Source organism: Denticeps clupeoides, chromosome 1, assembly GCF_900700375.1.
Source record: "Denticeps clupeoides chromosome 1, fDenClu1.1, whole genome shotgun sequence".
NCBI classification, from domain to species: Eukaryota; Metazoa; Chordata; class Actinopteri; order Clupeiformes; family Denticipitidae; genus Denticeps; species Denticeps clupeoides.
Window position 1 is genome coordinate 30,439,264 of NC_041707.1, and position 23,043 is coordinate 30,462,306.

Consider the following 23,043-nt stretch of genomic DNA (forward strand, 5'->3'; position numbering starts at 1 on the left):
CTGTGAAAACTTGTACTTGTTAAATCATGGACTGTGAAAACGTCTAGGACATGAGAGGGTCTGGTTATATTTGAACAATAGTTCTAGTCTTCTGAACATGTCAGAAAATGTCTACTTTTCCTGTAAATAAACCACAATGTTAAATGACACACTGTTTTTGTGTGTAGTGGTGAGCTAACATAAGAAATAAAATGCATCAGCTCATTTTGTGCATCAGCTCATTTTGATGAGGGGGAAATAATAAAGAAAACTGAAAAAACAAAACCTGGTGTTTCAGAAAGCATGACCAGCTTCTTATGTTTCAGGCTTTGGAAATATTTCTCCACACACAGAAGGAGGCCGAATCTTCTGCATAATTTATGCCTTGCTGGGAATCCCGCTTTTTGGATTTCTTTTGGCTGGTGTTGGCGACCAGCTCGGGACCATTTTTGGAAAAGGCATAGTCAAGGTTGAAAAGGTGTTTGTGGTAAGTATTTGCATCAGTTTTTCAAAAGTCTTAAATCACGCAAACCGTACCATCTACTATTTCCTTTTATTTATGCATGCACTGCCATTCCAGACTCCTTTCAGCATTCATTGTGTTATTTTAATACATTTTAATAAAGCAGGAGTGAAAAAAGCAGTAATAATTTACCTTTCTTCTTTGTAGCTCATGCTAAATAGCAAGACTTTACCTGTACGATTTACAAATATGTGCATCATTGGCATGGTATATGTTCCACCATTGTTTTCAATTGATAAAAGCCTGTGTTGTACCGTACAGGCCCCCTTCAGGCCACCAAATCAACCCTGATACATTGAGGCATACATTCACAAGAAACACAGATGCTGATCACCACTTCACCTATTTTTGTCTGCGTCAAGGTTTAAATAAATCATATTGACCCCATTTTTTGTCATTACAGAAATGGAATGTTAGCCAAACCAAAATTCGTGTGACATCCACAGTCCTCTTCGTTCTGTTTGGCTGCTTCTTGTTTGTAGCCATCCCTGCCATCATTTTCAAGCACATAGAGGGCTGGAGTGCCTTGGAATCTATTTATTTTGTTGTAATCACACTAACCACCATTGGATTTGGAGATTTTGTGGCAGGTAAATGCTATTTGATTCTCTGTTTTTCAATGAAAAAATGTGTGTGCAATCCACTGTGCTTTGGCAGTTTTATAATATGAAAAAAAATCTCAGCAAATGAAATGCCAGAGTAAAAATTACAGCTATGTACAGCTGCTTCCTATTCACATCATTGTGTACAGTTACACCCTGGTGATATTACAATATTTGACTTTTAAAATGGAAGACATGTGAAATACATACAAAATATAATATACATTTGTATAGCTTCTGTTGCATTATTGTAACCATATAATTTATGTGGCCAAAATAGCTCTTGTGATTTTATTGAGTTATGAAAGTCTGTTATTTTTTCTGGACACAGGCAACATTTACAGTGCATTGTCAATTGTGATTATTAGATGGAACCTGAATAGAAAAGACAAGTAGGCCAACAATTGATCCCTGAGGAACTCTGTTTAATATTTACTCAGTACAATCCTTGTATTGTTAAGTCAGACCCTAAAGATGAACCTGTTAGCTAAAGTCAACCTAAAAGATTAACCTAGTGGATATAAAAGATGATCAGATATATTAGGAAAAAATATACACTAGTCCAAAGTTTGGATGTACCTTCAAAAGTTGCCTCATGTGATGCTACATTATATGAGTGAATGATAAAAATGTGTTTAGCCTAAACCTTCAGAACTGTTGGAAATCATCCCTGTTCTTTATCTTAAGGTGGCTGAGAGAAGCCAAGTGTGTGAAATGCTGCAATCATAGCAAAATCTCCCTGCTTTGGAGAGACACAAATGTTTAACTTTTGGCTTTTTGCTATTCTTTTGTTTGGTTTATTATATGACCTATAATGCATTATTTCAAAGTCCAGTGTCTTCAGTTTTATTCTATAATGTAAAAAGTGCAGAAGTTAATAATGCAGAAGTAAAATTCTTTCTCCCTCACAGGTGGTTCAGATATTGAATACCAGGAATATTACAAGCCTATTGTCTGGTTCTGGATTCTGGTTGGTCTTGCCTACTTTGCTGCTGTTCTCAGTATGATAGGAGACTGGCTTCGCGTTATATCAAAGAAAACAAAAGAAGAGGTGAGAAATTATTCTTAATTCATATAGTCATAAAGACACATAGGACGTGCCAGTAAGTATTGCTACAGTATGTATATTAGGCCATATTAGGCCATTGTTCACTGTTCAAAGATATAAAACATATCAAAAGCAAAAATAACATTTTTTTTTATTGCAAATCTTTATAATTCAGATTAAGTGAAGTTACAGTGGTTATTGACAAATGTCAAATGGCTCACCATGGTGAGTAACAGCTCACCAAATATCAGAGGACCCAGTATTCACAACATTCCTGTGTAAACTCCTTCACATGATTTGAATGAGTTTTGTTTCTGAAAGTCAGTTTTAATCAGTGATTATATTGCAGTGTTACAGTGTAACAGAGAATATAATATAGTTTTAGTTACATGGAATATTGAGAGAAACCTCTTCTGGTTTATGGAATCCCATCCCCTGTTCAGACTGATCTATTCTTGTGCAATAAAACATTTACAAATGTTCTCTTTTGACGAAGAGATTTTTACATACCATGGTAAAATTGTTTTTTAAAAAAAAACAAGACTTGTGTTAAACAGAGCAGTGCACAAACTTGTGACTATCATTAGAAGAAAAGTTTCAGATGTAAAGATAAGAGCAGTATTGCTTTGCAGAAAATGAAGAGCAATTAATGCAATAATAGATGCCAATTACTTAAAGCATTTAATTTAGATCTACAGGCTTGAAAAAATAAGTATAAGGGTCAACTATGATCTCTCAGGCATAAATGGCTAGCCTACTGACAAATGGTCAAAACAAATTAGAATACATTTTTTTTAGCATGCAAGCATCTGAAAGAATTGAATGTATTATTAGATTTTCAAACTCTATAGTATAATACTCTTTTAGTAGGAAAAGGCCTGAAGTTTATTTTTACTGTATATCTTAAACATTTTTAAAATACAATTGAGACCAAAATTATTAGCCCCTTGGGATCTATGAAACAGTTTGCTAAACCTCTTCCCAATGTTTTCAGCTTTTATGAAACTTGATATAATCACACATTCACCAGTGCTATTTAGTAGCTTTTGGTGTATTATGTAATACAGAATTGCTTTATATCAAATATAGTAAAAAATGGGGTGGTCAAAAATATTTCCCCCCATGTGTTTGAGTTTGTCATGTCCGCAAGTTGACTGGGCAAGGAAGCACAAAGGTGGGACATTCTGGAACAAAAAAGGGGAGAACGAAAACAAACCTGCAGGCGTGTTCCGATTGCCAGAACTGAAACAACACTACATCTAAGTTGTATGGTCCACAAAAATATCGCAGCCGATGGGTGGAACCACAGCGCCCTCCAGATGGCCCACGCAGAGAGGTGGTCCCGGACCCTCCGGCAACCACTTATTGCACTCCCAGTAGGTGCTTTCTGGTGACATGCAGCCCCTTTCACTGCACGTCCCTATCGGCAGTCCGACCAGCTCCCCTCCCTGCACTGCGCAGGGAGGTGATCCCAGACCCTCCGGCGACTGTTTGCTGCACCCCTGGATGGTGCCTTTCAGTGCGACCAGCTCCGGTCCTGGACCCTCTGGCGGTTGTTCACTGCATCCCTGGATGGTGCCTTCTGCTTGCAGTGTGACCAGCTCCCCACCTTGCACCGTGCAGGGAAGTGGACCTGGACCCTCTGGCGACTGTTCACTGCACCCCTGGATGGTGCCTTTCAATGTGATCAGCTCCGGTCCCGGACCCTCAGGTGGCTGTTCACTGCATCCCTGGATGGTGCCTTCTGCTGGCAGTGCGACCAGCTCCCCTTCTTGCACCGCGCAAGGAGGCGGTCTTTGACCCTCTGGAGACTGTTCATTGCACCCCTGGGTGGAGCCTTCTGGGCACGTCCAGCCCCTCTCGCTGTCGACCCTGGTGCCAGTGTGGGGGCTTTGCCAGACCATCTGCTCAGCCCCTTCTGCATCTGTTGGGACAAGCAGGCTCTTTCTGCCTGTCCCAGCTGAATCCTCATGCCACCCAGGGGGTTCTGAGGTGCTCTGCCCCTGCTTACCGGCTACCGGCGGACCCAGCTCCGTCGCTTCCCCACCCAGCATCCCCTCAGGAGGAGTTCCCAACCCGTACCGCACCCCCCCAAAAAATACTTTGGGGCAGCACCCCTCCTGGCTGGACAAAGGGGTATTTTGGAGCTCGTCCACCTTGTCCCGGATTTGTGCAGTCGGGTTCGATCCATGGCTCAGGCCGATCAAACTCCACCCTCAGTAGCTCCAGGAAGTCCGACTAACCCATCTTGTCTGTCTCTCCCTGCTGCCAAAGGGCTACGCCCCAGCCCCTAAACTGACTCAATCATCAGACTCGTGAGTATGGTGGTGAATCTTCTCGCCGTCTGAGAGTGATGAAGAGCAGCAAAGTACACACCACAGGGATGGCATGGTACATGCTGCTCCCGCCCACTCAACCCGCAGACCTTGCCGCTTCCAGGTATTGTGGACCACCCGGGGATCAGTCTTATACCACGGTGCTCCTCCCTTCATATCACCGGGAAGAACCACTCCATCAGTAAGTGGGGGTCCATATCTCGGTCTCGCCATGGAACTCAATACCATACCAAAAACAAAGGAAATATTAGTCTGTAGCTCAGAAAGAAGACAGTATAGGCCTCATGCTAAGGGGAAGACTATACTGCCATCTCCAAGTGATTCAAAGGGACTAAAACTGCTGTAAGTTGCATAATTGCCAAGTACAAAGAAACAAAGTCTGTAAGAAACCAACCTGGCTGTGGACGTAAGCAGCAGATATCAAGAACTCCTGACATTTGCCAAATGACCTGGCCTCTTCTGGAGACAGTGTTTGAGAAACACATTTGTGGTATATTTTGGTGGGCTTCATCCCAGAAGAACAACTTTACTCAAAGAGTGGCACACACATCAGAGCCAGTTGGATCGTCCTACAAGAAAATGACCCAAGGCACACAATGAAATAAGTCCAACAGTTCCTCAAGGTTACAAAACCAAGATCCTGGAGTGGCTCACACAGAGCTCAGACATCAATCCTATTGAGAATCTGTGGCAGGTGCTCAAAGTGAATGGCCATGTTTGGAAACAATGCAATTTGGACCAGCTAGAATGATACAACAGAAGATCGGGACAAAATCAGAAGAACTGGGCCAGACCTACTCTAAGAGATTGGTGTCAGTTGTGACTTCAGTTGTGGCTCATAATTTTGACCTCAACTGTACTTGTTGGTTGTTTCAGAATTCTTCCTGGGTTTTTTACACTTCGACTTTATTGCACTATGAAAGTGTTTGAACAAGTAGGTAACAGCAGTGAACAGGAAATGCTACATGTTTACATTGTTTGCTTTACAGCTTGAGAGAGCATTATTACATGACTGGATGGAAACACAGAATGACATTAGCTCCGTAGATTAGATTGTTCCATCATAGATTAGTGGTGTTCAGCACATGTAATTGCAGTTGAGGGTACTTCCTGGTCCTGGTCTGGGCATCAGAGGGAAGGTGGAAGCCAGTTCTGTATTGCACCTAAGTTTTAATCAAATACAAATGAATGCTGTGCAGGCCTTGAAATCCTAATGAAGATGTTTTAAGTTTTGTAGTGTACTTCACAAATCTTCACAAGATGTCCTTACTATCATTTGATCAATTGAAATATGACTGGTGCTTTGATCACCAGGTGGTTGAGATTCGAGCCCATGCAGCAGAATGGACTGCCAATGTCTCTGCTGAGTTTAAAGAGACAAGACGGCGCCTAAGTGTGGAGATCTATGACAAGTTCCAGAGGGCTGCCTCCATCAAACGCAAGCTCTCATCAGAACTTGGCCTGAACCCCAGCCTGGAGATGACTCCAGGAAAGCAAACCAATCAGTCAACTTCTCTGATGAACGGGAAAGGAGAAAGATAAGGAGGCTCTCTCTCCCCTGACAAAATATGGCAGCCTGTTCTTCAAGGCCTTAGCCCAGACTGTCCAGAATGTGGGGAGATAGCCATCATGAACATCTCAAATGAGTTTATGTGAACATTGTGCTTTACGTACACTTCAGCACCAGCAGAAAGGAACCAATTCCATCTTAAAAGCAGCTTGATACTGATTTGTATAATGTTATGGACATAAATGGCTGTAATTTTGCCATTACCTATGATAAAGCAAGCCGAAGGACCACTTTATGCCTTGAACCAGCCATATGATAAACATGTGAGGAGAAGTGATTCTTCACCTTAACACAAAATCTTTTTTTCCCCCTGCCTTGCTTTACCTAAGAATTCATATGTGTGCCTTAAATATGAGGACATTTTCCCAACTTGCATGGATTTCCTTTATAAAATTCTGGTGACATAATGTAGACATAACTTGGTACAGTGTGATCCAAAGACATGTTCTACTTGAGGGATTTGATATTCAGCTGCTTTAGCAATCTAAAAGTGTCTTTAAACATGAATTAAAATACACAATCAGCCTTAGATCATTTTCAGCCAATGGAGTAGATTGACATCTTTCTAAAATGTTGCACTGTTTGTATTCATTTGTGTAGTTTAACAACATTTCTGTACAACAGGCTGTGAAGTTTGGCCTTTTGAGCAAACTTATGTTCTTGTGGTAATGTGTGGGTGAAATGATCCTTTTCAGTCACATCTGGTCTGTACTTGACTGTACTGGCATGATTTATTTTTTATCATATGCATATCTATTTTTTTATACTGAAGTGATGTCACACTGGACCATTTATTAAAAATTCTAGGACTTTTGAGTATATGTTACAGAAGGATGGCACAACTGGAATTACATTGAATGTTGAATAGATCATAAGTTTCAAAACAGACTGGAAAAGAATGTCATCCTGCCTGAAAAGTAGCTAGATGATAATTCAGTATAACCCATATATCAGTTTCTATGATAATACACCTGCCATTAAAAAATGCACTTTTGTTCACGTATGAAAAATCTGTTGTGTTCACTAATACTTAATTTCACCTGTAAGCAAATTTGTAAGCAAATTCTTTTCCATTATTTTTAAAATAACTGCCATAGATTTTGATCTTGCCTCTATATTCTTGTTGGCACTCAATCAGCATACTGTATTGATTTATACTAATTGCCAGGGGGAATGCTGGGAGGTGCATGAGCAGGCATGGCAGGAGAAGGCTGGGGAAGCAGAGCGTGGGCTGCATGGGCCTTTGTCCCTCTGCTCTGCCTGCTCTTGCACCTCCCTGCCCTTTCCCCTGACAGTTAGTATAAATCAATACAGTATGCTGATTGAGCACCAACAAAGGGATAAAGTAAGAATGTTGTTGGTGGGCAGGCGAGAGGTCTTTAACAGCGATGTCCAAATGGCAGGCAGATAAGGGCAGAACAACAAGAATAATCGGGCAATGCATGGTTTGTCGGGCAATGAGGTCTATTAAAAAAGCAGACAAGCAGCTATGAAAGAATGAATTCACAACGATGAGCGGGCAAGGATTCAAGATGGCCACCAGGTATTTATAGAAGATGCCAACCTCTTCATCATCTGTCTCTGGGTGGGCGGCCTCTTTGGCGTATGTGCACCCTCTGCCAGCGAGGAGGTGGAATGAGAACTGTGACACTATTTGTTTTTTTTTAATGATATCATTTACATGCATTGCTAATGCCTCAGTTTTAAGTATTGAGCATTTTTTTTATTTACATTTTCCTTCCTTCCTTTGAAATTCCTTTGAAATTCTATATCTATACTGCAAATCATTCTATATTGCAATATATTCTATATTGCAAATCATGGTGATGGGGATAAATCAAATAAATATTAATGTCCATATGCATCTGATTATTTGTAATTTCACAACTCATATAGCACGTGTAAAATAGGTGCAATGTTTGCATACACTGATCATGCATATATTACTTTGGTAACATTTATCAGTCTTTAGAGAACAGAGAACACCACAATGAATCATGCTGAGAATCTGCAGTACCCCCCTGCTTCCTGAAACTGTTGGTTAGCAGCTCTGCACTTCAAGCATAGAGTGAAGTTAAATAAGCAAATCTAGATACCCAAAGTCAACATTGGGCACAATTTGTAGCCATAGTGACAAATGACAAATCCTCCAGCCATGGCTGTCACCTCATTTGGGCAGACTATCACTGGACAATTACAGCATTCTTGGTTAAACAAACCAAACCACATCGAATGCACACGGTGAGAGTGATATTAATAATGATACTAAGGTAGGAACATGTGATTAAACAGTCATTTAAAAGAAACTTTTCTGTTTCTTTCAAGAACAATAGATGCTGGAAGAATGGAATCCTTTATAGTTATTGCAGATTAACAGAGGATAAATCCAAAAATGTATGGGGATGCTCCAGGCATGCTAATTTGAATGCTTTGAAAGGAATTAATTATTTTGAAACACTATTTCATTATTTCATTATTATTTAAAAAAAAAAAAAATTGATGTTTCCTGGTTGAAATGAACTAAACTCTGCTGCTCCATGGTGCCAGTTCTACATTTTCCTATAACCAAGCTCTTTTTTTTACTTCTAATAACAATTTTGTCTGACATATGCTTTGAACCTCAGCCTGTGTTGTGTTATGTTTATTGAATATTTGGTATTGAGATGGTATAGTATAACTACATAAGACAGGACTATTATTCTATGCGCATCAATAGAACTGATCAAACTGACCATAAACATAGAAGCATTGTCCATATCACAATTAGGGGCTCTTTGTGTGGACTGGAAGTTAGAAACAGCTATAATCACTATTACTACATGATCAACAGTGCAGTTATTTAGGTTGAATTAATATTGATTTGATAATGAAAGTTACAAGCTCTAGATACAAAAATAGACATTGAATATAGAAACAGACTTACAAAAATTAAGTGCTTCAGTGTCCCAGGAGAGAAATCAGTTTGCATGAAAAAGACACACCTCCTCTAATAATACTAGGGAGCACTTGGGCCATATTACTCAACTTGGCTCAGATGCTGCAGCAGCCTGGGTGGCAGCCAAGTTTTCACACCATCCTAAGCAAACTATTGGCATAGTCTCTGTGTATTTTAGAGCTGAGAATAATGCAGGTGCAGCCAAAGACGTTGTCATGGACTAACATGTGGAGTACTCCGGTCCAGAAACTACCTATGTGTATAAAACTACCCTGTGTGTATCATGTCTTTGTCGAGTTATTGTATGCGGTGTGTCTGGTCTGATGTTACTATGTGTGTTTTTGTTCAAAGTTTTGTAAATAAAACCCCCCTTTTGTGTAAAGTCGTGCAAATGCGTTCTCACCATCTGGAAACGTGACAGAGGTGTATTCATGGAATCCCGAGAGCATTGCTGTTGCCCTTGAACATGAACATGGTCAGTTTACTTGCTCCCTGACTGCTGTAATTTATTACAATAAAGCAATTTTAACATTGCATTGTTTTACACTCTTTGTTTTAATAAACTGACAGTATGGTTAATTTTCCCAAGTAGTGCCCTTTATCTACCACTTATTAACTACACTTGATCCAGTTGCTTTCTGTAATATGATTTAATTGAAGCACAATACATTTTGTCCACTGATTTTAACAGTGATTTAGGTGACTCAGGGCACTAAGATAAATCAAGTCTTACAGTTTATCAGGCTATTCAAACACCTAAGAAACCCTAGTAGTCTCCCATTAACTAACCTGAAGTCAGTGAGACATCATTCTTAAGTTGCTGAATCATATCTTTTTTCCAGCATCACCAGTTCTGGCTGTTCCATTTAAACAGGCCCAAAAACACATACAGTGGGAAACAGAGGTTGTATAATCTTTATAATCTATTGGCGACATTATTATTGTAATTCTTTCAAACGTTCACACATGCTACACACACCTTTTACACAAACATCAATCAGCCAGTGACATGCAGTACATTCGAGAGATAAAAAGTTGATACGCGCGCCACCTACTGGCCACTGGTTTATTCACGCGGCGCCATTTAGCGTCTCATCAACTTATCATTTACAGCATTTATTAGACGCCTTTATCCAGAGCGACTTACAATCAGTAGTTACTTGTAGAACTTATCAGAATCAGAATCGTATTTATTGGCCAAGTAAGTGCAAGCACATAGAAGGAATTTGTTTCCGGTAGATGGTGTCTCTCAAGTACAGTGTAGAAAAAAAAACAACAATGTGCAAGGATGTGGTGTTATTGTACAAGTTGTGGATTTGTTTGTGATTTAAAAATAACTATATCTACTTTTTATGAAATAAATAGGCAAAATAAACTAAATCTTATATACAAGTGTACATAAAGTGCTGTGTGCAATGTTGAAGGTGATTTACAGTATCAGCTGTTTAGGAGGGAGATGCCGAGGGGGAAGAAGCTGTTCCTGTGTCGGCTGGTCCTGGTCTGCAGGCTTCTATAACGTCTGCCAGAGGGAAGCAGGTCAAAAAATATGTGACCAGGGTGTGAGGGGTCTGAGATGATTTTCCCTGCCCTTTTCCTTGAGAGGTACAGGTCCTGGATGGAGGGCAGGGGGGCACCGGTGATCCTTTCTGCTGTCCGTACAGTCCTCTGCAGGCTGATCCTGTTTAGTGGCTGCTCCATACCAGGCAGTTATGGAGCAGCACAGGACAGACTCAATAAGCGCAAAGTAGAACTGGATCAGCAGCTCCTGTGGAAGACTGTACTTCCCCAGTTGCCTCAGGAAGTACATCCTCTGCTGGGTATTTGTGAGGATGGAGGAGATGTTGGTCTCCCACTTCAGGTCCTGGGAAATGGTGGTGCCCAGGAACTTGAAGGTCTCCACAATAGACACCGGGCTGTCTGATATGGTGAGGGGGAGCAATGTTGAGGGATGTCTCCTGAAGTCCACCGTCATCTCAACAGTCTTGAGCGTGTTCAGCTCCAGGCTGTGTTGACTGCACCAGAGTACCAGCCGGTATGCAGACTCATCACCATCCTGGATGAGCCCAATGATGGTGGTGTCATCTGTGAACTTCAGGAGTTTTACAGTTGAGATCCTGGAGGTGCAGTCGTTGGTGTACAGGGAGAAGAGCAGTGGGGAGAGGACACATCCTTGAGGGGCACCAGTACTGATGGACCGTGAGGGACCGTGTTCAGTAGCTCAGGTTGCCACAACCTGCTGAATAAAATCGGTGCGTGGTGTTACGAGTGTGATGTGACTGTGTTACTAAGTGCGTACGTTCTCTTTCGCCAATTTACTTTTCCTTTTGCCCTTTGAACGGGACTGTGCAACTGAACCACACCCCAAAAAAAAAGAACCCTTACTAAAACGAACCTGAAATCGATACCCTCTGGTCCGCGTGATCTTTCAAAAGTCGGGAGCAGCTTATACCGTCGGCCTGCGTGTCATGCATCGTCTGCGGAACTCGGCACCGCTACGCGGCCGCAGCGCCAGGGGAGGGGCCGAACAGTGAGTGGGACGTCCACGTCACCCCACTCCACGTGTCGCGTGTCATTGATGACAACAGACAGGCTGGGCGCAGTGCTGGCGTGTGAGGGCCGGCATGAACGCGGGGCGAAGTGCGACTATGGAGGCCGACGTCGGCGCGGCTTCGCGGGGTAGGGCTGCTTTCCTCGCACTGCCTGGTTTTGACATCTTGCAGTTCGGATTAAAATTTGCGCATCGGAAAGCGATGGGCTCTTTTTTTTAATCGATGAACACCGGCAGGCGCTGGGTAACCGTGCGACTTTGTGTTTGCAGGTCTGCCGGCGCGGTTGTGCCGCACAGCGGCTCTTCTCTGCCTGCTGCTGCTCCCGGAGATCAGCCTGTGTGCACCGCAGGTCCACGACTCTGCCAGGTAAACGGAGCACGAAAGTGTCGTTTTCGGCCCTTTATTTCACTCTTTCGGAGTTAAAGCTATCACGGATTGAAATGATTTCCTAAATTTGTCGAACGGCATTAGCATTGTTTTACGTTGTAGATTTAAGTCTGTACAGGTAAATATTTTGTACAGTGTGAGATCTTGTAGGGGGCAGTATTTCACCATGAAGATGTGCACCTCTTGCAGAATGCACAGATTCCCGTTATTACCAAAAATGTTCCATCTGTCCAGAGAGAATGCGCCTTCCGCTACTACGCATGCGCGGACATGCGCAGCTGAGAGATAGCGTTAACTGAAGGAAGGGAGTTGTAGTTCATTTTTCAGTTCCGTATACAAATAAAAATGTCTTGGGGTTAGTTTTGTATGTCACAGCGAATAACAGTGTGTTAAAGTGTATTTTGAAAGTTAATAATTAAGTAATTGAACATGTTTATCTTTCTGCCATTTTTTCCAGCAGGCAAAGAAACACAATTGTTATATAATAGAAGGTCATGTTTTTAAAAATGTATTTAGAATTAAGTTCATTTGGGCTATGGTTTGGAGACAGTGTTACTACTGTGTTGTACTACAACACAAGTCAATGTGCTTCTAGCTGGTTAGCTTTTTCTGCAGATATTGCTGCTACACATGCATCAATACTGTTGTTTCTTCACATTCTTGATATTTTTATTATTTTTAAAGCTAAAAATATATACATTACACCCGTAAGTGTAGCATAATTTCAAATGCTTGTATTTGTTGAAAACAGATTTGACAATTGTATGTTCCTGTTGGTAAGCATCATTGGAGTAAATGATCCCAATAAATTTTGATAGATGACTCACCCACTCACTCATTTTCCATTAGTCCTACTCATGCCGCAGGGTTAGGCCACCAGGGCCTCACACGGGGTGGGGTGCCGGCCTGCTGCAGCCCTGTTGTGAGTTTGTTGTATATCTATTATTACTATATTTTCGGTTCTTTCTCAGGTCAGAGTCTGCGGTGGTCATTGAACCGCATTCTCTGGTCAATCCTTTTGGAACGGATGACAACAGCCGGAAGTAAGTTCTTATGGTTATACTAATCCGGGGCAGCCACAACAAATGTCTGGGCCAATAGACCTTGAGTTCTGTTTACATGCTACATAGTGAATTTAGAGTTTTAGTCAGGCGCAGTTACAAAGTCTGACGTTGCTGTGATTTCAGTCAAGGTCAAGGAGACTGCATACCAGAGACCACTTACCTGTGTTTGCTTTTACAGTCTTAGAGCTGTAAGACGTAATTAGTCAATTTGTATTTTCTCTTTATGGTACGTGAATCTGAATGTGTATCAAAATGCAAATCATGTTCTTTAATTGTAGGCTTCTACAAAGCTTTATTAAATTAAATATGAAAGACGAGCAAGCAAGTCCAGGTGTCAACACATGGGAACAAGGTAAAGATGCTTTTAACCAGCCACATAGACTGCAGTACTAAAATCCTGAGCATTATGGAAGGGTCGGTTTTCATCATACTATTAACATTTTTCTAAGCACAGTATTACACCTCAGCTCAATGTTTTATTGTCATACAGAGATCTTCTTCCTGTTCTCCCTATACGATTATGACAAAAGTGGCCATCTGGATGGTCTGGAGGTCATGAAGCTGCTGTCTGACTTCCTTTCTCACTATTCCCAGCTACCTGAGTCAAATGATAGAGTAAGTGGCACAGCCTGAGCCTGCTGCTCATTATGAGTGTTTAGTAATTGAGAAGCTTTTTAGTAAGAAGTTTTGGCAGTTTTTGTTTGGAAAACTGAAAACTAAGAATATAACTTTTAGAATTGTTAAAACGTAAATGAACATTTTATAAATGTTTAGTTTAATTCACATGACATTTTTCAATATGGTGACTCAGAACAGTAACAAAGAGTTTCAGTGTAATTCCTCTTATTTGCGCAAGTTCACTTCCCACTCAAGTGCATTTGCTTGCAATCCTGAATTCTAGTGTGAAGTAGATTTTTTAAAAGAATAAAAAATATATTGCATTAAGCAGTTAATTTATCAAGAATACACGTTTAGGTCAATGCAAGTGACAGTTTTCAATCGGGTAATGACAAGAATATCTTTGTTGCAGGTGGTCTCCTTGGTGGACTATCTTCTTCAGACTCATGATATGAACCAGGATGGCTTACTGGCTCCTTCTGAACTCCTCTCACCACCCATACAAAGCCATTACAATGAGCCTGGGGCTGACTCCAAAGAGCAGGTTATCTCCCATGAAACTGAGCCAGGAGACAACGTTTCTCAGAATCAACTGGAAACAGACACAGCCCAAGAAAATGACGTACCTGTTGGAAATACTGAACTGCATCAAGATGGAAATGACATGAATGAACAAAAGGGTTTAGTGGAAAAGACAGCGGAAGAGAAGAATCAAGAACAGCTTCAGGACCCACCTGAAGAGAACATCATGGTAGAGGAACAGCAGATTACCCAGCAGGATTTACAGAATGAGATGCCAGAGGGAAATGCTGTAATACCAGAGCATACAATCCATGAGGGCCAGCCTGAAATGTAAATTTTCTTTTAAAAAGGTCCCCTATTATAGAAAGTCATATTGGTGTTTTTCCAGATTTTTTTTCAATTAATTAACCCGTCTCACGTGATGGGACTAAAAAAAGACATTTGTGCTCATTTTTACATCCAATCACTGAGCAACTGCAGTACATTGCACGATTTATAAGCCGTGACAGTCAGTGGAGCTACTTTTTGTGGGGGGAAGGGTGGGGGAGTCTCTGGGCGGACAAAGCATGAGACGACATGACATAAGGGGAGAAATTCCAGATCATTCACTCTCTGAACAGTGAAGCAGAATAGTCAAAGCATGCTTTATACATATGGCTATTTCTAGGGAATTCAGGATCATAGACTACTAGTACTAGTAGGGGAACTAGTATTAATGTTCAATAAGTTCACAAAATGACATTTTCATAATAGGGGACCTTCAAGTCTAAAGACCAGCATCAAGGCAAATCATAATATGCCTTCAATTCTGTCATAGATTGAATCTGAACTGGAAATCTCGTATGATTAGGATGAATTTCATCTTTTCTTATGACCTCATAAATGATTAGAAGCTTATTGTAATCTGAACAGGATAATGTCTTAGTCAAGACCTAAACAGAAAGTGCAAGCTGGCTGTACCATGCCAAAAAAAAAAAAAAAAACTTTTGCATGTCCAGGATATTTTGTTTGCTCTTGGATATTTAGTTTCTTTCCTGACTTGCACCTCTCAGTAATTAAACCACATATACATTTATGGCTACATGAAGGCTGCGATAACTCTGTAAGCTAGCAGCAGATCTCCTCTGATTTGCAAGGGAATGCATGACTGTATGGGGAACACTTGATTTGAGTAGCAGGCATCTCACAAAGCGCAGCATATTGTCATGACCTGATCGATCCTACAATGCAAAAAAAAAAAAAAAATAAATAATTCTAATATTAATGGATAATTTTTTTTGCTTGTATAATTTTTGCACATTTACATAAATTGCACTTTCAAACTTTTTTTTTTGTAAAAATACAAAAGTAATAAAAACTATGCAGGTGCTGACTGTTAAACTGCATGTCTTAAAATAAAGCTGTTTCCATTGTCAAATTCAAGTGTCACCAAATAGGCCAAAAAAAAAAAAAAAGTTGTTTAGAATGTGCCAAATACTGTCAGCGCTCAATTTAATAAACCTCCTTTTGCCAATACAAGTCTTTCCTGTAATATTTCAGACTATCCCGCTTTACAGAATTAAAGAACTTTCCAAAACAGTTTGTAATTTCTCCTCTTGAAGCCTAGTTTGATTATGAATTGGTACAAAAAAAAAAAAAAAAAAAAAAAAAAAAAAAAAAAAATTGTTCCCTTAGGAGGGTTCTGAAAATATCGATACAGGGTGATAGTAGCCTAGCGGGTAACAAACTTGCCTATGAAAATCAGAAGACCCAGGTTCAAATCCCATTTACTACCATTGTGTCCCTGAGCAAGACACTCATCCCAAAAGTTGCTCCAGGGGAGGGAGGGTCCCACTAGCTACTGATTGTAAGTCGCTCTGGCTAAGGTCATCTGTTAAATGCTGTAAATGTAACGGGACAATGAAATATCTGTATTTGTGTATACAAATTTAGTCCAGAGGGAGGTGCTGTAGAGAGTTTTCTTTAGTAGAGATCAGCAGAGATTAGAATCAGCTGTTATGACAACCTCCACTCCTGTAGATGGCGCCATGCAGCTGGGTACTTTAAATTACTGCATTGGCATTTTTGTCAGAGGGAAATCTTAAAACATGAGACCGATCACAGCATTTTCTTGTTCAACTGTTTACTTTCAGTGAACTATCGCCGTATGTAAAAGAATCATAATATATAGACATTCTTGCAAAAATAAGAGCCACCCCTAAATAAGAGCAGCGCCAGTCAAAATCTACATGTTTAACAAAAATTCAACACACCCACTTGAAACCTAGTTCAGTTTATTTGAAAGTTCTGAATGATTATGGTAATTCTGCAGAGAAGATAAAAACATCTGAAAACTACAAAAAGTAAAAATTATGCAACACCGCTTCAGTTACTGACAACACTTAAACCTGTACAAATTAGATGACCTCTGCAAACTCAAAACAATAATCTATAAAATGCAGCACAATACCATAAAAGGAAGAGCAGCAGCTATAAAACAGCTATTAAACCCTTGGATTAAACTCAATTACATAGTGATAATCAGTGGTTACTCTGGGTTGTACAGCACTTAAGTCACAGACATTTGTGGCAAATAAAAATAGTTGGCCATTGTTCTTTTAAAAACTTAAAAATGAATTATGATTAAAAGCCTTATTTGCATAGTCAGTCCTTCACTGCTGCCAGTTACTGGGGGATGCCACCCACCATTTCGGACTCAATGCCACAATGATCTTCACCCCTCAGCATTTTGAAGAAACCTGTTTGTGTAAAAGAAAAACAAGTTCTGCAAGCGCTTCACATCACATGCACAAAGTCTGCACAGCATGCACATGTCTTACCATTATCACCCCAGTCAGTGTTCCAGGAGTTAGCAGCCAGCCAGTAAGGGGTACCATGTTCCACCCCCCAGCCCAGGATCTTGATGGCATGACCTCCAACTGCCTCTCCACTCACATGCTGGTAAACACCTGTGGGGAGAAGGATTGTAGTTAATAGATTAGGCAGAACTGAAAATCAATAGTATAATTAATTTTGGTGAAACTAAATCCATACCTATTTGAAATTTAGTACAGAAACAAGTATTCAAATACAGTCTTATGAACTGAGGACCAGACTAACCTGACTTATACAGGAGGAAGTCCTCATAGACTGTGAAGGCGGCCTCTACGGGTCCATTTTTGTAAATCTCACTCATGATTGAGGTCTGATCACTAGGGAGCTGGTAGGAAGACTTTCCTAGATTAAAATAAAATAATACAAAAATAAGTATATATCATGAAACTAGGTTACAGTTTGTGCTTGGACAATTATAATCTCTTACCAAAATGTTTGTCTTCTTTGTAAGAGGGTGTGTAGCCAGCTTCGCACTTCTTCACACAGTCAGGTGTACTTCCACCTTCTCCTGTGCAGGCGGGGCGGGAGCCATTCACATGGTGCTCACAAGGCTCAATACTGTATGGACGGCAACCTGAAAACAATATTAAAAACATGTTAAAAATCACTGGAGTGTTGCTCCAATAAAAATTAAAGGTGAATCTCACTTACCAATATGAGACTGGTAGAGCCCTCCGGATACAAGGCCCTCTTCATTCCAAAAGTTCCAAGCAGCAGAAGGGTAACCACCATTGCATCTATTTAAAAAAAAAAAAAAAAAAAAAAAAATTGCAAAAGAGAACATTTAATGAATCTTGCACTACAACCTGATGAATGGAATGAAAACTATGCAAGTCAAATTACAAAAAAAAGTTCCCAGGCTAAAGCATTATTCAGTTATTTTTTTGCAGATATCCAAATTCATGCACATTGGGTTTAAGAACAATACAACCTGCCTTCTTACCCCATGCCACAGCTTTCACAGCAAGTCAGCAGGTCTTCTGAAGAGATTTCCACGCTTACTTTGCCATTGCTATGGATGCACACGCGGTCTGAAATGGCCTCAGCAGCTCCAAAAGCCTAAGGAGAGGATGAAGTGGTTAAACACAAGAGTAGAGACCCTTTTAATGATCTTAAACAATGAAAGTCTATCAATTCTTACCCAACAGGACCCACAGGAGCCCTGATCTCTGATCTCTTTGATTGTAGGACAGTTAGGCCAGTTCTGACGAGAGTCAAAATTTTCAGGTAGCTTTACGTCTCCTGCATACTGGACCCTACAGATATGAAGGGGGCACAAAACACATGTTTGTGCAATGAGGTGAGACCTGCTTTGTGCATTTACATTTAAGGCATTTGGCAGACACCCTTATCCAGAGCGACTTACAACGTGCTTTCAAGTTACCATCGAATCAATAATTATTAAACTGAAAAGGCCTGGATTAGGGTTCTGAGTGCAGGTTTAAAGAACTCATCTTCTAGCACATAAAAAAAAAAAAACCTGACATTATGCACTAAAAGTGCTCTGCTTTTAAACTCACATGGTGGGCAGTTTGGGTCCTTTCAACAGTGTTCCACAGAGCTTCCTCACATAGCTGTAGTCCACATTGGGAAAGTTATGACCAGCCTGAAGGGAAAAATTATTTCCATTGCAGGTTTTAGGAACAAACAATTTCACTTCCTTTCCCACTCCATGAAAAGAGCTGTTCTAGGAAATAGGTTCATTTTATTAAATTATTACACATCAAGGTACACCATTTAAATAAGGTTTATGTGAATGGTAGGGGTTGTCTAAAACAACCTGAGGGGGGGGGAAAAAAAAAAAAAAAAAAAAAAAAAAAAAACCAGAACATCCACCGAATGCACACACATCAACCCACAACAGTAAACTTCCATTGGCCTCTTACCTTCCATGTAGTGTTGGCCTTGTTGATGAAATAAACCATCTCGTGTGAGAGAGGGGGGAGGCGTGGTCGGGCCAAAGCAACAGATGAGGCCGAGACCAGGCAGAGGTAAACAAGGCGCCACATTCTGAGGAGAAAAATAAATAAAAATAAAATAGAATTCACTCATAGCAGAACTCACGCCTGTATCACACCACGCCAAACTTGACTTCTCAAGCTGAAGGAACTTCAAAATCTGGTGGACTGGACCAGTGGATTCAGAAGGGTCAAATTTAGATCCCAGCCATGCAAAGAAAGACGCTTAAGCACTCCATGCTGACGCACGCATGTACAGAAGTGCCACAAGGGCTCAGAAGCGGAAGGGGTACTGCCATTAACTTCCCCCTCCCGGAAGGGAGCGAACTTTCCCACCCATTAGTCATCATAAATCACATGATGAGACGATCAATCTGAGTCAGCAATAAAACGGGCTGCTTCCTCAAATGGTGATTTACCAGAAAAGTAGTCCATCAGCATTGGCAACATCAGATCAGAGGAGGTTTCAGATCCACTTCAAGGCAGGCCTGCTGGGATTCTGGCCCGGATTTTACAACAGACCCAGTAAACAGGCCAAGATCATGATTCAGCTCATTATATTACAGATTTCGGGTCCAAAACAGTTTCCACAGAAGGAAAAACTGGTTCCCACCAAGTTGGTGTTGCGGCACAAAACAAACACATAAAAAGAAAGCGCGGCGGCGGCGGCCATCAGATTTAGCAGGTGTTAAAACACAGAGCTGCTTTCTGGGAAAAACACGGAAAACAAAACGCTAAGAAGTACTGGTTTATAAATAGGAAATAGTTCATTGTTAAATAGTTCATACATCCAGCGTACCTGAAGAACCGAGGCCAGCCTGTGAACCGCAAATCGATTCACTCAGTTACGCCACAAAACACGTTTTAAAAAGGCTGCTGCAATTTAAAAGAAGAATCGGAACTACGTGACATACCTGCACCTAACCAAGTCCAGCGTCTGCGACAGAAAACTGCGGTAACTGCGCCCTGCCGCCCAGAAGAGTGACACTTCTAAACTATTCCGCCGTACTTTCGATTTCCGCCTTTAAAGGGCCAGCGGCGGTCACGTGATCAGTCACGCGCGCTCCAGTCGGATGACTGTCACGTGACTCACTGTTTTAAAAACGTATTACACCGTATTTATCGATTATCGACTAAGTATTAGCGTGTCGTTAAACTTTGCCATATTAAAAATGAACTACGTATGATTATACCAAATTCTTAAAATCCAGCAATTTGTGACAGAAAAACTGCAGCTGACACTGTTTTAGCCAATCACTGAAAATACCAGCACTGTTCTTGATGGTATTAAGGCTGAGTGATTAGACAAGATTAGAAGTGTAGTGTCGCTAAATCAGAGGAAGACAACTACTCAACAACTACGAGAAAGACTTCCTTGCATTTATTCCACGTAATCTAATCAACCGCCTTTACAGTCAAACACGACGTGGCTAAACGACAGATCTGCCTGCGCCAAGGCCACTTGTAACCATTCTTCATTCATAAAATAATAATGATCGATCTATCGATGGTAGCCCGTGATCAAAAGGGTGAGCGCAGCTCACCAGTTCAGTCCATATAATTTACCAAGAAATAATTAGCATGAGGTGGTTGACTAACGATAATCAAACAGCAAACGATCGGACCTACAAGAAACATTTTTTATTATTTTGCATATAGGAACCTAGAATGAACATAAAGATCCGTTCTTATGCTAGGCCTCTATTTAAAAAACTGGTTCTTCACATACATGTATGGACAGAACATTTGCATGTCATATATATGAAGTATGATATAAAATCCCCTGGAAGCAGGTATGGCTTTAACCAGCGCAGCTGACGTCAGCAGTGAAACTTTTCTTTTCTGCCACTGTAGGGGAGGCTGGTGCGGACGAGCGGGAGTTTCGTGATCGGTCCCACGCACATGATAACTCGGGTGCTATGTAAGGAGTACAGGAGAGCATGCTGCGTATAAAGAGAACATGGCTGATTTGGTGCCAGATTTGCCTTTTCTGCTTTTCGGGAGTGATCATCATATCGGAGAGAGCAGCTCGTAAGTTTCTTGTTTTCTTCTCATATAAAACATCGTTGTATCCAAGCAAAAGGAAGCAAGCGAACACAACGCACGGATTTAAAATAACCGAAAGAATCCGAAAAGTAAGCGTGTTCTAGTAAGGTATTTTAATCGGGGTTCCGGGGTTCCACCAGCTCCCCCGCTCTTTGTCGCGTTTGGGCGCCTTTTTTCCCAGAATCCGGGCGGGAAGGGGGTGGGGGTGTCGTCTTTGCCCGCCATCTGGCGCTCATGGGATGCATTACTTCCCGCGTCCGCTCTTCCTCCCCACAGTCATCCTCTGCTCGGCCCGCTACTTGTGGGCGGGGCGGATTGTGTGGGCGTGGCTCACCCTCGTGCTGATGCTGCCCGGCTCTGCAGCGCAGGTGCTCAGTCTGAGGTGGTACCTGTCAGATGACGAGCAGGGGACGTCCTCGCTCCTCGTCCTCATCCATGTCCTGCACTTAGGGATATTGAAAAGGTGAGACCTGCTGATTTCTCACTTTTTCTTGAGGAAAAAAAAAAACCTTGTGATATGATGATGCATCTGGTTTTAAGGTTGAAAACCAAAAATTGTCTGTACATACCTAAAATATATTGAATTCAAATATTTGAACAGCATTTCAAACAGCAAACAAAGAGTATAAACAGATGGTATTATAAAATGTGTACAGGACAATAAAACATTATACAGAAGGGAATATGAGGATGCAAAATAGTGAGTATTATACAATGTCTATGTATTTGGAACATAACTAAACAATGAGCGTAAAATGAAAAGGCTTTAAATAAAACCTGCAATCAATTTCAGACCCTGCAATAAAATTCACACAATAAAAATTCTATCAACAGCAACACAGATTTAGAATACAAAAATGACCTATTCTGTAATCAGAACACACACACTACTGTTCCCAAGTAGGGCTGCAACAACGAATCGATTGAATCGATTAAAAATCGATTACTAAAAGAGTTGGCAACGAATTTCCTAATCGATTCGTTATGACTTGGTGACGTTTGATTATTTAAAAAAAACTTTATTTGAGCGCGGAGCGGAGTGAACACACTCGGTCTCTCTGGCGCACATAAGCTAGCTGATTTTGGCGCCTCATAGACAGCTCGGAGCAAAATAAATACATAAAAACGAGCGGAGGTAGAGGACAGATACATGGCGGAGGCAGAGAAATCTGCGCGAAAATATGCAAAAGCGACACGGCACGGCACAGGAGCGCCACAGCAATGATCCAGCACCTGAAACGCGTGTTTGATGAGGAGGAAGGGAGTTCAGCAGCAGGGTCACTACAGAATCCTACTTTTGTTCCGTTTTGAAGTGAGGAACGTAATGTCCCTGGTGCTGGTGTTTAACTCGCCGCGGAGGAGAACTAGACGGGGACTTACAGCGCCACCTACAGGTGTGGAGGGGAGATGAAACAGCGTTCGGACTGTTCACTGCGTCTCCGCGTGGACGACTCGCCTATTGTGTCCCTAAGCAAGACACTTAACCCTAATTTGCTCCAGGGGGACTGTCCCTGTAACTACTGATTGTCGCTCTGGATAAGGGCGTCTGATAAATGCTGTAAATGTAAATGTTTACCCGTCATCCAGCTTGACAGGCATGACAAGTTAGCATTAGCTCGTTAATAACAGTAGTAAAGCAGGGGTGCTATAGTTACTTTGCATTAAAATACTAAAGACATGTTTTTATTCACTAGCCGTTTTTGGACCATTCATTTTTCAATCTGTTGTCATGTATAGCTACACTGCAAAAAAGCTTATCTTACCTAGTAATTTTGTCTCGTTTCCAGTCCAAATATCTAAAAAATCTTAAATCAAGATTACTAGACAAGAAAAATGGCATGAGAAAATTAAGTGATGCTTAAAACTTCTGTTTGAGATTATATCTCATTAAGATTAGTTTTTATACTCCATTGGCAGATAATTTTGCTTGTTTTAAGCAAACAATCACTTAATTTTGAGATGTTTTTTCAGAAAACAAGACAATTTCTTATGCTATTTCATGTGTCTAGTAAATGTATCTTGATTTAAGATT

At 41.0% G+C, this 23,043-nt stretch overlaps 2 protein-coding genes and 1 pseudogene across 2 annotated transcripts; 2 read left to right on the forward strand and 1 right to left on the reverse strand.

The window, feature by feature from the left end:
* Window positions 1-26: 26 nt before the first annotated feature.
* On the forward strand, window positions 27-6,144 carry LOC114784358 (potassium channel subfamily K member 2-like; annotated as a pseudogene).
* Window positions 6,145-11,417: 5,273 nt separating this feature from the next.
* On the forward strand, window positions 11,418-15,648 carry LOC114794797 (cell growth regulator with EF hand domain protein 1-like). The gene is made up of 6 exons (XM_028987595.1): window positions 11,418-11,669; window positions 11,812-11,908; window positions 12,901-12,972; window positions 13,272-13,345; window positions 13,484-13,608; window positions 14,024-15,648. The coding sequence occupies exons 1-6, from the start codon at window positions 11,615-11,617 to the stop codon at window positions 14,465-14,467; spliced, it is 867 nt and encodes a 288-aa protein (XP_028843428.1). The 5' UTR covers window positions 11,418-11,614; the 3' UTR covers window positions 14,468-15,648.
* Window positions 15,649-16,389: 741 nt separating this feature from the next.
* LOC114794791 (cathepsin B-like) lies at window positions 16,390-20,010 on the reverse strand. The gene is made up of 10 exons (XM_028987582.1): window positions 19,880-20,010; window positions 18,894-19,017; window positions 18,528-18,613; window positions 18,149-18,263; window positions 17,951-18,066; window positions 17,659-17,744; window positions 17,435-17,581; window positions 17,233-17,349; window positions 16,953-17,081; window positions 16,390-16,871 (listed from the first exon to the last, which is right to left on the reverse strand). The coding sequence occupies exons 2-10, from the start codon at window positions 19,014-19,016 to the stop codon at window positions 16,798-16,800; spliced, it is 993 nt and encodes a 330-aa protein (XP_028843415.1). The 5' UTR covers window position 19,017; window positions 19,880-20,010; the 3' UTR covers window positions 16,390-16,797.
* Between the last annotated feature and the right edge of the window lie 3,033 nt (window positions 20,011-23,043).

What these genes read in the sequence shown, in the direction of transcription:
- LOC114794791 (XM_028987582.1), bottom strand. Translation starts at nt 19,016, where the DNA reads ATGTGGCGCCTTGTTTACCTCTGCCTGGTCTCGGCCTCATCTGTTGCT. An exon ending in GGACCCAAACTGCCCACCAT is followed by an intron (nt 18,264 to 18,527) that starts GTGAGTTTAAAA and finishes TCATATCTGTAG; the next exon opens with GGTCCAGTATGCAGGAGACG. An exon ending in CACTGACTGGGGTGATAATG is followed by an intron (nt 16,872 to 16,952) that starts GTAAGACATGTG and finishes TTACACAAACAG; the next exon opens with GTTTCTTCAAAATGCTGAGG.
- LOC114794797 (XM_028987595.1), top strand. Translation starts at nt 11,615, where the DNA reads ATGAACGCGGGGCGAAGTGCGACTATGGAGGCCGACGTCGGCGCGGCT. An exon ending in CAGGTCCACGACTCTGCCAG is followed by an intron (nt 11,909 to 12,900) that starts GTAAACGGAGCA and finishes GTTCTTTCTCAG; the next exon opens with GTCAGAGTCTGCGGTGGTCA. An exon ending in TGTCAACACATGGGAACAAG is followed by an intron (nt 13,346 to 13,483) that starts GTAAAGATGCTT and finishes ATTGTCATACAG; the next exon opens with AGATCTTCTTCCTGTTCTCC.